The 18,311-nt window shown below is 35.4% G+C and overlaps 1 protein-coding gene across 2 annotated transcripts in view; it reads left to right on the forward strand.

Annotated features, from left to right (window-relative positions):
* Positions 1–18,311, forward strand: part of CDH7 (cadherin 7, type 2) — a 138,762-nt gene that overhangs the window by 95,672 nt on the left and 24,779 nt on the right. For both annotated transcript variants that reach the window (XM_011944072.1, XM_011944071.1), the window contains exon 7: positions 5,049–5,302. In XM_011944072.1, the coding sequence (XP_011799462.1) occupies positions 5,049–5,302 (254 nt within the window). The remainder of the gene's footprint in view (positions 1–5,048; positions 5,303–18,311) is intronic.

Consider the following 18,311-nt stretch of genomic DNA (forward strand, 5'->3'; position numbering starts at 1 on the left):
CAAGCTCCGCCTCCCGGGTTCCCGCCATTCTCCTGCCTCAGCCTCCCGAGTAGCTGGGACTACAGGCGCCCGTCACCTCGCCCAGCTAGGTTTTTGTATTTTTTAGTAGAGACGGGGTTTCATCGTGTTAGCCAGGGTGGTCTCGATCTGCTGACCTCGTGATCCGCCTGTCTCAGCCTCCCAAAGTGCTGGGATTACAGGCTTGAGCCACGGCACCCGGCCTTTTTTTTTTTTAATCCTGGTTAAATTTCCAATTATGTAAGTATCCACTTATACGTATGATATGTTTGGCTGTGTCCCCACCCAAATCTCATCTTGAATTGTAGCTCCCATGATTTTCATGTGTTGTGGGAAGAAACCAGTGGTAGACAATTGAATCATGGAGGCGGTTTGCCCCCATACTGCTCTTGTGGTAGTGAATATGTCTCATGAGATCTGATGGTTTTATAAGGGGGAGTTTCACTGCACAAGCTCTTCTTCTCTTGTTTGCCACCACGTGAGATGTGCCTTTCACCTTCTGTCATGTTTGTGAGACCTCCCCAGCCACGTGGAACTGTGAGTCCATTAAACCTCTTTCTTTTGTAAATTGCCCAATCTCGGGTATGTCTTTATCAGCAGCGAGTAAACGAACTAATATAATGTACTTTCAAACATCGAGATAATTTATTTAGAAATTACTTTTATTTTTTTCTATTTCCTTCTTTGGTATCTTTTCTCAATTGTTATTATTTTTCAAGTATAATCTTAATAATTCTAATCGTTATGGACTATATTACTTATCTAGAAATCAACAATGAGAAATCAAATAAAAAGTAAATTTTACTGTAAAAGTTTATTTTTTATTCAAATGCTTAACAGTCTTATTCATCACACTGCTCCCCTCTTTGAAAACTAGATCCTGGCATATTCTGATATGCTCTGAAAATAATTTTGTGAAGCAATTCCTTTTGTCTGTAATCTTGATTCATAGACTTTCACATGAATTCTTTTATTGCTTTATTTTCATAATAGCTTTTAGGCAACCAATCATCATGCATAATACTGTGTTTCTTCATGACTTTTTAGCATCCAGATGTCTATACCTCATGTTACTGCCTTTTAGACACATTTAAAAAAATAAGTTGCTATAAAAAATTGCATTCATTTCTGCAGTAAATTTTAAATTATTCTTTCATAAGGGAGACAAACTTTTACTTGAATACAGAAGTACTTGGCATGCCTTTTGCTAATGTGAAAACCTGAATAAATAAAGTTGTGGTTTTGCATTGATTTGAAAGGAGCTGACAAGTGGGATTTCTAAGCATATTCTTTTACATACAGACACATCATATTTGAAAATAAGTTTTCTCTTATAGTTAATAATTTTTATAAAGAATATAAGGACAAACTGAGATTATTGTCCAAACTATTTACAAGTATGTTTTGATTTATCAGTAGATGCTTTTAGGTAAATGAGAATGCTTCTGAGAAGTGTCCTCAAAATAAAGGTTGGAATTTATATATAGGCCCAAGAAAATTTTAATGAATAGGTCAGGTTTCTTAAGAGAAGATTTGCACCAGAATCACCTGATGAGTCTTCTAAAAATAGATCTGCCTGTACCTCATCCTGCACCTGCTGAATCAAAAGCCCTGGGAAGGGGCCACACATAATTTGGAAGGGTCTCTGGTAGGTTCTGATTCTCACCTTTGACCACCATTGGATAAAACCAACTCTTAGATAATAAAAAAACAAAAAAGGTAGCCTGATAAAAATATTACTGAGTTTTATAATACAATGTTGTTATGGCAGTATTTTCCATGTGGCCCAACTTTTTTTTTTTTTTTTTTTTTTTTTTTTTTTTTCTTCCAACCTTTTTTTTTTTTTTTTTTTTTTTTTTTTTTTTTTTTTTTTTGAGACGAAGTCTGGCTCTGTCACCCGGGCTGGAGTGCAGTGGCCGGATCTCGGCTCACTGCAGGCTCCGCCTCCCGGGTTTACACCATTCTCCTGCCTCAGCCTCCCGAGTAGCTGGGACTACAGGCGCCCGCCACCTCGCCCGGCTAGTTTTTTGTATTTTTTAGTAGAGACGGGGTTTCACTGTGTTAGCCAGGATGGTCTCGATCTCCTGACCTAGTGATCCGCCCGTCTCGGCCTCCCAAAATGCTGGGATTACAGGCTTGAGCCGCCGCGCCCGGCCGCCCCAACATTTTTATGTAAAACCTTAGATAAGAATGAAAACTTTTTCGTTCTGGAGCAATTCTATAAAGTGTTTTTGTGCTCAAGAAAAACAATATACCTGACTCTATTTCTTCCCTTGTCTCTCACTTTGACCAGCAGGATTCTTTGGGTCAGGTGTATAGTTTAATTTTCAGCCACTTGTACCTGAATATCCGTGTTCTAATTTTTGTTGTTGTTGTTGTGTTAATTCAAGAAAAGGAGGCTCAAGAATTTATTGACACTCCCCTATGTATCAAAAGCATTTTAAGTACTGGGAGTAATAGTGATGAACAAAATGGTCAGGGCTTCAAATCTAGTGGCTAAGACAGATGGTAAATAAGCGTTTTAGTAAGTACGGTCTCGTCTAGATGTTGTAAGCGTATCTTCTGTATTGATTTATACATTTTTTTTTTCATTTTTCTTACTCGGAGATTAACCGTGGGATCTCTTTAATATTTGTGTGCAAACATACATATATATATATATTATGTGTATATATATACACACATATATGTGTATATATATATGTAATGTGTATACATATATTTATATATAAAATGTGTATATGTGTGTATATATGTGTTATATTTTATGTAGCAAAGTGAATATGCACTGTACACAGTATGGGATATATGATACACAGTACAGTATGTGTATATATATCCTATTTTATACCTATTTTATACTTATGTAACTATATTGTTTTATTTATTTTGGTTATCACATCCTTTGTGGGTTAAGTTGGAATAAATGTGTGCCTGTATATATACACACACGTACACCCAGACATATAGTGAATGAATTAGAATTACAATTCTCAGTATTACATATTAGCTCACATTTCATAATGTTTTATTTTTATATACTGACAACTAAGTAAAATATGTATTATATTTTGCAGTATTCCTATACAGTTTTTTTTTTTAACTATTTTTAATTCTTTTTGTTTTACATCATTAAATGTAAAAAGAATTTGGGGACAGTTTTGCAGTGGTGAGACTGGAATTGAAAGTCATAAAAAGCTGTTACTTTCTATATCCACTGAAGAAAAAGAAACATGTTACTGTCACAAACAACATCTACATGTTGTGTATATGATTTCTATTTTTCAAAGATGATACTGTGCTAGTGCAACTAGTTTAATTGTCCTCACAACCTTTTTCAGCTCTCATGTGGTCTGAGTTGGTCACTAATTTTTAGGAAAATTGTAGCATGTAAATCCTGCTGGAAAATTAGATACAGTGCAAAGATTCTGAGATATAACTGTTAACCTCCTAAAATAGAGATTTAGTGTTGCGGGAAGTCAGGGACCCCAAACGGAGACCCCAAGGCTGGAGCTGAGGCAGAAGAACACAAATTGTGGAGATTCCATTGACATTTATCACTTCCCCAGTCAGTACTCTTATAATTTCTTATGCCTGTCTTTACTTTAATCTCATAATCCTGTTATCTTCATAAACTGAGAATGTACATCACCTCAGGACCACTATTGTACAAATTGATTGTAAAATATGTGTGTTTGAACAATATGAAATCAGTGCACTCTTGAAAAGAACAGAACAACAGCGATTTTCAGGCAGTGAGGGAAGATAACCATAAGGTCTGACTGCCTACGGGGTCGAGCAGAATAGAGCCCTATTTTCCTTCTTGCAGAGAGTCTGTAGACAGATGTGTAAGTAGGAGAAATATCACTGAATTCTTTTCCCAGCAAGGAATATTAATAATTGAGACTCTGGGAAAGGAATGCATTCCTGGGGGTAGGTCTATAGACGGCTGCTCTGGGATTGTCTGTCTTACGCGGTTGAGATAAGAAGTAAAATACACACTGGTCTCCTGCAGTACCCTCAGGCTTACTAGGATTGGGAAATTCCAGCCTGGTAAATTCTAGTCTGACCGATTTGTCTGCTCTCGAACCCTGTTTCCTGTTACGATGTTTATCAAGACAATGCGTGCACAGTGGGACAGAGACCCTCATCAGTAATTCTAATTTTGCCTGGCTTTGTGATCTTTATTGCCCTTTGAAGCATGTGATTCCTTGTGACCTACTGCCTGTTCATACACCCCCTCCCCTTTTAAAATCCCTGATAAAAACTTGCTGGTTTTACGGCTCGAGGTTGTCATCACAGTCCCACCAATATGTGATGACACGCCCGAAGGCCCAGCTGTAAAATTTCTCTCTTTGTACTCTTTCTCTTTATTTCTCAGATTGGCTGACACTTAGGAAAAATAGAAAGAACCTACGTTGAAATATTGGGGGCTGGTTCCCCCAATAATCTAGTACATTTTGATGGAGGAATAGTGAAGGCAGACATGATGGGTGCTTCATGGAGAAGAACTGGCCATGTTTGCAGACTGAACAAACTCAGGATGGCACACTTGCCCCTGCAACCACACTTTGAGTGCCCTGAAAACTCAGAATCCTAATGTAGTCCCCCAAATCACTGACCCTTAAATGAGAAATTCAATAGAAAGTTTTTCTTAATTTTTAAAGTACACCCTGGGTAGTACAGTTAAATCACATTGTTGAAGAATATTACATTGAAAGTCCCTGTTGGAAAAATATAAATTTGACCAGTTTTTCTTTCAAATAATATTCCAAAGACTGGTATCTGTCTGTTCATGCAGCGTATAGCAGCAGAGTGGATGAAGTTGATTCAGAAGCACTAACCATTGTTTGTGAGCCAGGAAAGCAGCAAGAATTCTGATTGGCATTGTTATTTATTATTTTTGAATGCTGATGGTGCATTTACATGACCGAGTCTTTCCTGTGCTTATTGACATTCATAAATGAAAAGGCTCTGCTTTGCTGACTATTTAACTGGTAATTTAATTTTCCTAATGACTTTCTTTACAGGAACTGGATTTTGAAGCCAAAACAAGTTACACACTACGGATAGAAGCTGCAAATAAAGATGCCGACCCCCGCTTTCTAAGCTTGGGTCCATTCAGCGACACAACAACCGTGAAGATAATTGTGGAAGATGTGGATGAGCCCCCTGTGTTCTCTTCACCCTTGTACCCTATGGAGGTGTCAGAAGCTACCCAGGTTGGGAATATCATTGGCACTGTAGCAGCTCATGACCCAGATTCTTCCAATAGCCCTGTGAGGTAAAAAGTCATTGCTGTCCTTTTCTATGGTTTTACAAACAGTGCATCTTTATTCACAACTCTTGTTTTACGCTATGATGCTTCTTTGTTCATAACAAATACAAAACTATATATATATAGAGAGAGAGAGAGTTATAACAGCAGAGGTAAAACAAGATTAGAAACATACATTTTGCTAACTCAAAATCGTCATCTGATTATCAAGGCCATTATCATTGAGCCATGTTTTTAGGCATCCATTACTATCTACAAGCCATAGCTTATGTTTCTATACAACTAATTATTCTGAACCTATTTTAAAGCAAAGCATGTTCAAAAATGAAGCGATGCATGTTTTAGTTGTAGGATACGTGCATACGTTAGAAAAATAATTGTATCAGCAATTCAAATTAGGGACTAATTTGAAAACAAATCATTTTATTGATATTGGTCTACTTGAACGGCATATATTTGTTCAGTTTAATATAAAAAAATTTTAAAAAACTATTTACATGTAAAGACTATTAAGAATATCCTTTCAGTAGTCTTGTATCAAGGCTAGACACTGTTATAGCCAGATAATATCTTTAATACTGACACAATGGTGATATGTAAGCATTTCAAAATATGTCAACCTTACATTTTGCACTTTTTAGCTATAATTTATAATCTGAGATCTACATGTGTTTTTGTGTGTATACATGTGTTTCTGTGTTTCTGTGAGACTTATTTAAGTTAACATTATAAAAAATAGAATATAATTGAAATAAAATGTCTATTGTATTATATGTCTTATCTGGGTTTGTAAGTAAAATACTTCACTTTTCAACATAAAGGTTTGATTCTGATTACAAAGACTATAAGGTAAAAAAAGAAAAAGAAAACACAATGATTATTTTATATTCAGATATGTTCAATTATAAGCTATCCACAGATTTTTAGATTTAAATAATATTTAACAATGGTAAGTGCTTTTCAGCTAACTTTTGAGATAAGTCTGGACTTTGGCTCTAAATTGTCATGAAAATTACTTAATATTTCTTGGTTTAAAAAAGCCCATAATGTTGTTTCTTTCTAAACTAATAAAGTGATTATATACATTTATACACACACACACATATATTTTAAAGTAGTATATATACATATATGTATATATATATGTCTATGTGTGTATACATATATACACACATACACATATATATAGAACCTTGTAAAGGATTGGTATAGAATAATAGTTATTTAAAAAATGAAATCATACATATTATGTCCTTATCTAGACAGCAATTTCAGAATGTGTTGATGATTATACTGTTTTTAATGTGGTGATAATAGACAATTTCTGAGAATATAATCTGTGCACAAGAATATTTATGAATCACAAATACAGCAGATAGAATAAACCTTCCTCTCTTCTCTGTAATTGCCCTGCCTTCATGGTCAAGAAAATTTCCTGACTGCAGTTCAGCCCCACATACCAAGTTATATTAATTTGGGCAAACATGAGTGTGTGTTTTGTTATAGCATTCCATCTCTTAGTGAAACCTTAAATCTCTTGCCCTCATGAACAATCAACCACAGCACAATTACTGGCATAGATTAGCTGCTTAGGACAATTTGGTTTTTGCTTGAATCATTTAATTTAATGGAAAGAGAGACATGCTTTCATAAAGTTGGAGATATGGAGAAAGAAAGACAGTAATATATATCATAATTTACTACTAAAATGAATGATGGAGCCAGGTGGGATGACAAATGCCTGTAGTTCTAGCTACTTGGGAGGCTGAAACAGGAGGATCACTTGAGACCAGGAGTTCTAGATTGCAGTAAGCTACAATTGCACTTGTAAGTAACCATTGCACTCCAGCCTGGACAACATAGTGAGACCCCTGTCTCTAAAATAAATAAATGAATAAGTAAAATGAAAGGATTTAAGAATATTTTCATTGATTGCATTGATATTTTCATCCTGTTCAAATTCTTCTATTACCCAGTCCCTTGTTGTCATTCTGTTGAAGGCTTTCATAGAAAATATTTCAATTTTTATAGTATTTTTGTTGGAAAAATGTCAATATTATTATATAATAATTTGAGGAAGAAGGAGGAATAGAGGGCCCAAGTGGAAGGTGACTTGAGAAAGAGCAAGTAGTGACTAGAGAGAGATGAAGTGAGCTCCAGGTCTGTTCTCTGAAGCACAGAGGTCAAAGGCTGAACTTCTAATTTTGGAAGTAAAAATCTCTGTGGTCTTTATCAGTGAAAGAGTATCTACCCAGCACCATGTTTTTTACTCCACTTTCATTTCCTTAAAAGTAATGACAGTGACCTGAAAGTTCAAGTTAGTATTAGCTTACATTGTTTTCTCACAAATAGAGAAATAGACAGACTTTGTCCCCAGTGAATTAAAATTTTATTTTGAATATATGAATATTTCTTTTGCATTTGTAGAATTAATTTCTTGAGTCATGTTTAATACTTACATACTTGAAAGTTTTTACATGATTTTCATAAGGTCAGCACAATTATTTGCACTTTTTTTTTTTCTGCATTTGGCTTTCTCATACTTCTCTTCCTCTATCCTTTTATATAATATCCCTTAAGAGGCCAGTCTCCTTATTTTATAATTTGTTGAGTCTGCATTACTCACATGCATTCTCTTGAAGACTGGTTCCCTTCCCAGCAATGCTGTTTGTGGAATGACCTAGGAGATGTCACCTTGCTTCCTATGTTTTTGTATTAGCCAGTAAAAAGGCAAAGTAACTGATGCTTTATCCCAGGATTTTCTGATGATTGACTAAGAGAGAGAAAGTAAATGAAGCTTTTAAACTGTGAATCATGACTTAAATATTACCATGTATTTCATTATGTATTGCTATTTTTATAGGTTATTGTGTTTTCATGCCATTTTAATTCTGAGATTAATGAAGTCAGTAAAAGAGACATAGCATTTTATATGCAACCACATTGGCAATCTATATTGCAGGTTGTCTTGTACTCACACATATTCCAAAAGATATAACATATTGTAGGGCTTTTTGATGAATATAAACATGTATTTGCATTAGGCACTCCAATAACTATCAAAATGTAAATCCTGTCTCACAATATATGTTTAACATAATAAAACATATGTCAATGGATGAATAAATAGCACAGTCTTCTGAGGTACTAGGAAAAGTGAATCTCCAGATTGAGATAGGGCATGAGGAGTCTTAACAATTGTGAGCTTTGTGCGTTACACCTTTAGCAACATTGTAGTTCTCTGAGGAATGAAAAAGCATTATTTGTTTTGTTGTAATTGTTCAAAATTTGACCAGTAGGGTTTGACTTGTAAAACAGTATAGCCAATGGGATGATTAGTTTTGAATTTATTCACATTCTTTGTTGTATAATACTGAAATCTAGCAAATGTCATTTATGTTTGTAATGTTTCTGATATATGAGGTAATAAGTTAAAATTCTAGAAAATATATATTTAGTTGCCCCCAGCAAGGCAAAGTTGATATTGTCTTCCTACATGATCCCTGCTTTGCACAGCATTTTAAAATGTCTACCTACTTTACTGAAGTACCGACCAAAGGTTATGCATAACTCTTCTCTGTGAATCTGCTTTTTCCTTAAAAAAAGACGGGCACCTACATGACTATTGGAACCTGGTCATTTTGATGTTTGCAAGTGTAGTTGTCATAGATGGAAAGATTAAGCCGAAAGTCCAGTAAACCACCATTTCATGTACACTGTACTGTCCTTTTGTGGCAGGGGGTGGTATGTGGAAATAAAACCATATGTAAACTAAAATTGCAGTCAAAGCCAAGGGTGGAAGTTAGTTGATACTTGAGAATACTTAGAGGAAATTTTTTTTTTTTTTTTAGGAAAAATGGGTAATTGAGGGCAAGCATGTTTCTGGCTTGTTATTTGATAAGTAGCTGTTTATCACATCATGTATTTTGGCCCTAAGTACTCAATATTGGGCTTTATCTCTTGAACTTGGAAGGACAGATTGTGGTCTGTTGATTCTGGTCATGTTTCTGAATGATAGAAACTTCACTTCTGTGTTTCTCATCCAAAATGGTAAAAGCAGTAAGAACAGCCTAAAGTCTAGAGGATTTGACTCATTTTTCATGTTAGCATTGGCAGACTGATCAATAACTGAACAGGCATTCATTAAAAACCTATGTTATGCAACGCACTGGGGAAATGCTAATGAGAAAACAAAGATAAATAAAACATTTCCTCTGACCTCAAGAAACTTACAATCTGGATGAAGTAATAAGATTTCATAAAAGTTAAACAATATGGGGGAAAATATGCCAGCACTGTAATATGGCAAATTGTAAGATAAATAATCAGCACTCCAAGTTCAGGCTGTGAGGTTTCATTTGAAGGAGTGGTAGAGTAAGTAGGGCTTCAAGGGATGGCAAGATTTGGACAAGCCAAGAAAATATCATGCAAAATACATTTATGTTTTATTTGGTTATATCTTAAAAGCCTAGTACTAAATTATGAAATAAGCAAATTCATTTCTGCAGGCATCACAGCAAACCCAAAGTTCCTATGCTAAAAATGACCAATGAAATGGAACATGATATTATTACAAATAACATCAGATATGAATACAGGAAAAGAAAAAGTACTAGGCATCATTTTAAGCATTTCTAATAATCTAAATATAGAAATATGTTTATATTTATGTTAAAGGATTCTTAGATAATATTTACCTGTGGACTTTTTCAGCATTCCTGGTATTGTATACCCTCACATAAAAACTGGTAATAGTATATCAGAAATTCCTTTTTGTGACTAGTGTGAACATATTTGGAGTATTTGAATAATTCAATGTGTATTTTTTGAGTAGCTTGTATTAATGCATTTATGTGCACATATGAAATCTAAATTATTTGTGAATATCTATTTTATTCCAAGAAAAGTAGCAAGCCAATAACATAACATACAGAAAAATAATAGCAGCAGTAAAACTGATTAACTTAAAAAGTAGCGGATATTAAATCTGTGAGAAGACTATAAGCTGTACTCTATTTCAAAATGCTGCTCATTTTAGCATAACTACCACTAAATATGAAAAAAGAGAGTATATGTTCATGTCTGGTGAAAACATAAAGTGTTTTTGTTACACTAGTGTACTTACTATCCAGAGATAATTTTTGTAGAGTTAAATTTTCTAGGAAATGCCTAATTTATTTGAGCCATCTTTTCTCTTCTCTTCTCTTTTCTTCTCTTCTTTCTTCTCTTTTCTCTTTTCTTTTGCCCAGCTGGAGTGCAGTGGTGCAATCTTGGTTCACTGCAACTTCCACCTGCCAAGTTCAAGCAATTATTCTGCCCCTGCCTCCCAAGTAGTTGGCATTACAGGCATCCGCCACCATTCCTGGCTAATTTTTGTATTTTTAATAGAGACAGGGTCCCACCATGTTGGCCAGGCTTGCCTCGAACTCCTGACCTCAGGTGATCCACCTGCCTCAGCCTCCCAAAGTGCTGGGATTACAGGGATGAGCCACCACCCCGGCCATTTTTTCTTGTTTTATTATATTGCTGTAGAACTACAAAGCTCTACTGTCAGCAAAGACTTTCTTAGTTACCTTTTTGGAAGACTCCAGGTAAAATAAATCCATTGAAAATTACATTTGTTCTGATTTGTTTCTTACAGTATTTTTCATATCTAAAATACTTATTGAGGGCTGGGTACAGTGGCTCACATCTGTAATTCCAGCATTTTGGGAGGCCACAGCAGGTGGATCATTTGAAGCCAGGGGTTTGAGACCAGCCTGGCCCATGTGGTGAAGCCCTGTCCTTACAAAAAATACAAAAATTACCCAGGTGTGGTGGTTCATGCCTGTAATCCCAGCTACTTGGGAGGCTGAGGCAGAAGAATCTCTTGAAATCAGGAGGTGGAGGGTGCAGTGAACTGAGATGATGCCACTGCACTCCAGCCTCAGTGACACAGTGATGTCCTGCCACACACACACACACACACACACACACGTATATTAAAAATATAATATATAATTTATTAAATAAAATACTTAATGAAAAGTCACATTAATAAAGGAATACAAAAATTCAGTGTTCTTGGTGTAAATGGTAGAGAATTATTCATGGGGTTAAAAAGTTAGGGAATATTACTTTTTATCATGTACTGTCCTCTTAACATTCTTTAACCGTAATCAACAGAAATTGGCCACGGTTAGTTAAAAAAAGAAAGAAGTTTATTGGAATAATTGGGTATAGCTCAAAGAATCAAAGGAAAAAGTTGAATGACCAATCTTCAGAAAAGGAGAGGAGTAGGGTTCCTCTGTAAATACTTGTAGCAGGGGTAGCAGGCTCTTCAGAATGTAGCAACTTTGATGAATCAGCTGCAACTCTTTTCTTGCAGCTCTCTGTTTAAGATTCACATTTGCTGCAGAGTTTTTTTTTTTTTTCTTTTGCATATATTGATATATGTGGCCGTCTCTTCTCCAAAATATTCTGAACATCTTGAGTGCCATGAAGATTGCATATGAGATTTGAAAAAGTTTAAAACCCTAAAGGAAAATTGTGGTGACATAATCAGAAAACGGGTGAGCAAGGTGTCTGCTGTCATTAAGTTCAGAAATCAATAGTTCATTTTTATTCTTTTTTTTTTTTTTTTTTTTGAAACAAGTCCTCACTCTATTTCCCAGGCTGGAGTGCAATGACACAATCATGGCTCACTGCAACTTCCGCCTTCTGGACTCAGGTGATCCTCCCATTTCAGCCTCCCCAGCAGCTAAGACAACAGGCACATACTACCACGGCCAACTAATTTTTTGTAGAGCTGGGGCTTTGCCATGTTGCCTAGGCTGGTTTCTAACTCCTGAATTCAAGCATTCCACCCACCTTGGCCTCTCAAAATGCTGGGATTATAGGCGTGAGCCACAGTGCCCGGCCTCAATAGTTTATTTTGAAGTTTACTTATCATTAAATTCCTAAGAGGCAAGCATTATTATTACTATGTTCTTAGAAGTAAATACATCCCTGGCCACACAGTTAGAAAACATGGTTCCAGGATTTTAGTGAGGTCTATATCAAACCTGTACGATCCTTGCAGCAATCCACATAGACACACGCAAATGTGCACATGCATACTGACAAACTTTATAGTAGATTAAATTTTCAATTCAAATTATTCATCTATTTCAATTGATTAAACTTGCTGATGCTTTTTTATTACATTATCTTTTGCCACTTTGGGAGTACTGATGATATATTTGTGTTAATCTAGCTCACTCACCCCCACTTTCTGTTTGTGAACACTGATATGCAAATTAATAGCTGGTGATAAGAATGCTACCTGTGAATATGAAGAAGAACATTTTAATTGATCTCTTTAGCTTATCAAATAGCTGCAGGATAATCACCGGTATTCATTAGGGAATTCATTTTGTAACAGATGTTCAAACACTGAAGACACACAGATGTATGAGATACGGTATTTTGCAGAAACCCTCTTGTTATGTAGCTGTAGAAGAGATCTTACATGAAAACTCATTTTAAAAAATTCAGTGTTAGATCTGAAAATGATAATTAATCTTGTAAACCTTTCTCATTGAACAAATGAAGAAACAGAAAAAGCACAGATGAAAAGCCCTAATTAGTACAGTAGGTTAGTGACAGGGTCATGGCCAGAAATACTGTCCCTTAATCCTCAGTCTATGGTTCCTGGTGGTGTAGCACGAGGAACATTTGGTAAACTCCACGGATCACACACCCTGCAGGTTTTCTTTAAAAAGCATGACTTCTGATGTAATTGGAAAGGCATGCTGCTTTAATGCTACTAGTTTGTCTTCAAGGAATAGCAGGACTGAAATAATTGGAAAGGAGGAAAAACAGGGATACAGAATGACCAACATGAGAAAAGGCACAGAATTGGAGATGTGTGTGGTATATATTTGTTCACCAATTAATACATCAGTTTGACTGGTTATGAGTTTAGATAGGAAAGCAGAGGGGGGGAAAAAAACAAATAGCTGAATTATAGAGATGTAGGTGGCTGAAACTACAATTAATGTATATGCAATATAGTATGCTGGAAAACTGGCTCAAATAGTCATGATTCTAAATCTTGGATCCAACCCCCAACTGTGAAATTTTAGAGTCCAGTATTGAAATAACCTCAATAATAACATATGCTTGCGTTAGTTAGAAATTGTGCTTGGCTAGTAGCAGCAAAGCTTAACACTAATGACGTACTAATGAGAAGTCTGGAGCTATGCTCTCAAGGACTGACACCTTGGCAGTATAATGCCATCAAGAGCCTTGGCTTCATTTTTTAAGCACTTGTCACCACTTATTTACAATATGGCTTCTGGATCTCTTCCATTGTGTTTATGCCTCAGGTGAGAGAAAGGGGAAGGGCAGAAATCAAATACCAGATAAATTAACAACTATCACTCATGCTTTAAGGAGTTTTTCAATTAGACTGTAGGCTAAAAATGTATTTTGTACTTCATTTCCCAAAACTTAAATAAAAAGACACCACATCTACAAGGGAGGCTAGCAAATATAGTTTTTCAGCTGGACGTATGGCTGACTCTAACAAAAGCACAGTTCTCTTAACAGGACGTAAGAGAAATATAATTATTAGGTATGCAAATGGAAGTTTCTGCCACTATCTGACCTTACATATTTGTTTGAGAATTAAGGAAAGAAGGTAAACTATATTTTAAATACTACATCCTGCAAAGACAAAAGTTCAGAAGGTAGGGTAATTTGGGGAAAAGGTTGATAAATTTGCTCATAGATATATCGAGATTGTATTAGTAATGGTACAGGCATCTAAAAAGCAGTGTACACAAATCTCAGGAACTAGTTTGAGACTGGATATTGAGATACAGAGCTGTCAGCATAATAAGTGGATAGGGCAGAAGCTTAACTGCTGTTGCTGCAAAAATGTGAAAGTGATCTCTCTGATTGTTCACTCCAACATGCACTAAAGGTAGCCAAGTATTTTAGGCTGTATTTTGCAGAAGCTAGAGAGATTGTTCTAAGTCCACATACCACTAATGGCATCAGAAGTTGCACTGTAGTTGGTGGTGGTTCATGATTAGGAAATCACCTATCCTCACACTTCTAGTTCAGCCTCCAATTAACTCAGGCAACTGCATTTCTCAGGTCCCTAGGCCAGTCAATCCACAACATCAAATAGTACGTCCTTTCAGACTTCTTTTAGGGCCTTTCTTCTCTTGACTCAATCAGCCCTCCCACATTACTAAGGCAGAGATATTTTACACTTCTCATTCTAAAAAGTATCTGTATTTTCTTTATTTTTCTTACCTAAGGACTTTTTTTTCTCAGGTAACTTTATACATTAGCTAATGCTTTATACTACAACTTAAGGTTTTTGCATGTCCAGAGGGACTGGTAGAAATAGGAAACCCCTTTAATACTAGGTGATCCCAAGTCCTTGTCATTAAGAAATGTAATAACCACCAGGACTGTTCTGGATTGTCAGTCTAAACCTTGTCTTTGCCAAAGCATCCCATGTCTTCTCAAGTCAATACCATTCTGCAAACATACCCTGACCTCCTTCATAACAACTTCTTAGTTTCTTCCTCAATATTTATTATTTTAGTTGCAAGTTTAAAAAAATTGTTTATGTAATGTATTTCCTGAAATAGTATGTCACTTGCAGGTGCTCAAGAATAATTGCCAAATGCATAAATGAATAAATGGAAGACATAAGGAAATTATAACATCATAAATTACCATATATACACACACACACACACACACACATATATATATATATTTATATATATATATATGCTATTGAGTGAGATCTAAGTGGGAATTATAGTTATTAACAAATACACACAATTTAGAAGGGGGGCCAGACGTGGTGTGTAGTTCAAGCCTGTAATTCTAATACTTTGAGAGGCTGAGGCAGGAGAATTGCTTGAGCCTAGGAGTTTGGGACCAGCCCTGGAGGCATAGTGAGACCATTTCTCAACAAAAAATACAAAAATTAGCTTGGCACATGGCCCACGTGTGTAGACCTTGCTCCTTGGGAGGCTGAGATGGGAGGATCACTTGAGCCTGAGAGGTTGAGGCTGTAGTGAGCTCATGGTTGCACCACTGTACTCCAGCCTGGGCTACAGAGTAGATTTTGTCTAAATAAATAAATAAATGTATCTACTAGGGGAAGCTGCAGAATTTATAATTTAGAAATGATAAATATTTGAATGATAGAAACTTTTGTGGCCCACGTTTTTTCAAAACAGTTAGAGGCCTAGGTTATAACTAGATCCCTAAATTATTTGTGGTTTTCTGTGAGGCAAATGGTGGTTGGAGACGTTTAGCATATTAAATAAATTCTCCACTTCAATGTTTTTTATTCTAATGCTAAGAACTTTGAGACTATTGATAATAGAGGCAGGTGTTTTAGTTATTGATGTTAGCCCTGTGGGGAATTTCATAAATTCATTTAGACCGATGTCTGTCAAGTTCAAGGCCTTTTTGCTTTTAAGAATCTAGACATTTATTTTTTCATGAATATTCAAACATTATCTCAGTTATTAACTTAGAGATTTGACAAAGAGAACAATTCAGGCTTTAATATTGGCTCAATTGATGTATGAATGTATGGGTTATAATCTCATTAAGTTATAATCCTCTTATCAAACATTAATATCAGCTGTCATATTGCCATTGAATATTACTTATATAGAAGTGTATTTATATATGTATATTGGTTGCATACATATATATATGTAGTATATATGTACGTGTATATATACATATGTATACATAGATACACACATAATCCTGTTCTAAGTAAACATGTTCCACCCTGTATCTCACAGTAAATGCAGCTATGAAACCTGGATAGAGTGGAGCCATCAGAACTCTGAAAAGTAAATATTAGCAGGTAGTTTAGTGAAGAAGGGTACTACAAAGTATCTCCAAACCTGTGATGAGTTTACCATTATTTTCCTTCTACTGTCCCCTGTCCTGGAGTAATAATTAGAAAAATATTACCAGAATAAATCCAAAGCAAGGTGAAGAAATAAAACAATAAATATAAGAGCAAAAACAATGCATTTCAAAACAAATTATACAGAAATCAATAAAATTAAATGCTTGTTTTTTTGAACAGACCTAAATATTGATAAACCTCTACCAACACTGAAAAAGGAAAAAAAAAAAAACCAGAAAAAATGATAAATATTAAGAACAAAAGAGGAGATGTTACAGACCCTGCAAACATAAAAAACAGAATAAGAAAATACTATAAACACGTCTACTGACATAAAGTTTATAATTTCAACGAAATTGGATAATTTGGAATAAATGGATGAATTATTCAAAAAGTGCTAATTCTCAAAACTCAACATGAAATAGATGAACCTAAATAATCCCGTAACTATTAAATAAATTATAATTTTAGTTAAAAACTTTCTGAAAATGGAAATATTTGAGCCCAGATCACTTCAGTGACAAATTTTTACCAAACACTTAAAGAAGAATTACCAATTCTACACAGTGTTGTTCAGGAAATACAAGAAGAGGGGATGCATCCCAACATTTTTACACAGCCTTATTCTTACTACCAAAACCAGGTAGATGTAGTATAAGAAAAGAAAACTTTGATCAAGACTTTTCATGCAAATATTTTCCACAGAACATTTAGATAACTCAATCAAGCAATATATAAAAGAATAATTCACCATGATAAAGTAGGGTTTATCCCAGAAGCATAAGATTGGTTTAGTATTCAAAAGTTCATCAATATAATTCATCATATTAAGAAATTAAAGAAGAAAAAACACGCTGTCAGATAAATTGAAAAAAAATGGGAGAAACTGGCTTTCCTGCCATGAGGACACTCAGGCAGTGCTGTGAAGAGGAGTCTATTTGGCAGCACCAGCTCGCCATCCATGCCATGCACATGCCATCAATGTGAGTAAGACACTTTGAAACTGGATCCTCCAATCCCAGTCAAATCATCAAATCATGGTTGACCCAGCCAACATTGACTACAACCTCCTGTGAGATTAAGAGCTAAAACTGCCCTAAAAACACACTTTCAAATTCCTGACTCAAACAAAATAAGATATATTATTATTATTGTTTGATGTCACTAAGTTTGATATATTACGATGTAATATGCATATATACAGGAGTAATAATAATGAGGGCTCATAGTACATAAATCAGTAAGAGAGATGTGAGGAAATAAAGGCAAACTGATTTTAAGAAAATGTTGCTAGTGTCAATAAATTGTAGATCCCTGTCAGGATAGAGAATTGCTGGAGTAGGAGGTGGTGAACAGAGAGTAAGATGCTTGAAGTAGAGTTTCCAACAGTAATGTGTATATTAGTGCTGACAAGTCAAAGGTATGTTCATAAGAATCCATGAAAACTGGAGTAAAGGAACAAATCAGGAATCAAGAAGATGAAGAACATGAAAGACCATTATGTTTAATGGATCATGAGTGTAGTTGAAGCAGTTACTAATCATCATGTCTAAAGTGGGTATATGCTTTTTTTTCTGTTTGTTCTTTTGTTCATTTGTTTGTTTAATTGTTTGTTTTTAAATGAGAGCCATCTCACCCAACCAGAAAGGCTGTGAGAGGAACCTGAAGATGATCATCATGAGGGGAGGGTGAATTTTGTGTATAAAACAAATAATAACATGGACAAAAATACAAGTGGAGCAGTAATTTTTCACTGCTGAAAAAATATTTGGATTACAGATGTTTCGAGAAAAGGCTTTTACATGCAAAAACAGCCATGCAATCTCAGGGGTTCTACTTTGAAACATGTCTTTAGAATCCTCGTCAAGACCACTGAGTAAGATTTAAAAAAAAAGAAAAGAAAAGAAAGAGGGTTAATGACAGGTTGGTGCTGTCAGAACAAAAGGTGTTACTAAGTATATACAAATGGGCAAGATATTTACATGTTTCATTTTAGAAGGGTCCATAATCGGCCGGGCACAGTGGCTCAAGCCTGTAATCCCAGCACTTTGGGAGGCCGAGACGGGCGGATCTCGAGGTCAGGAGATC

Source organism: Colobus angolensis, unplaced genomic scaffold, assembly GCF_000951035.1.
Source record: "Colobus angolensis palliatus isolate OR3802 unplaced genomic scaffold, Cang.pa_1.0 Scaffold225, whole genome shotgun sequence".
Taxonomy (NCBI): domain Eukaryota; kingdom Metazoa; phylum Chordata; class Mammalia; order Primates; family Cercopithecidae; genus Colobus; species Colobus angolensis.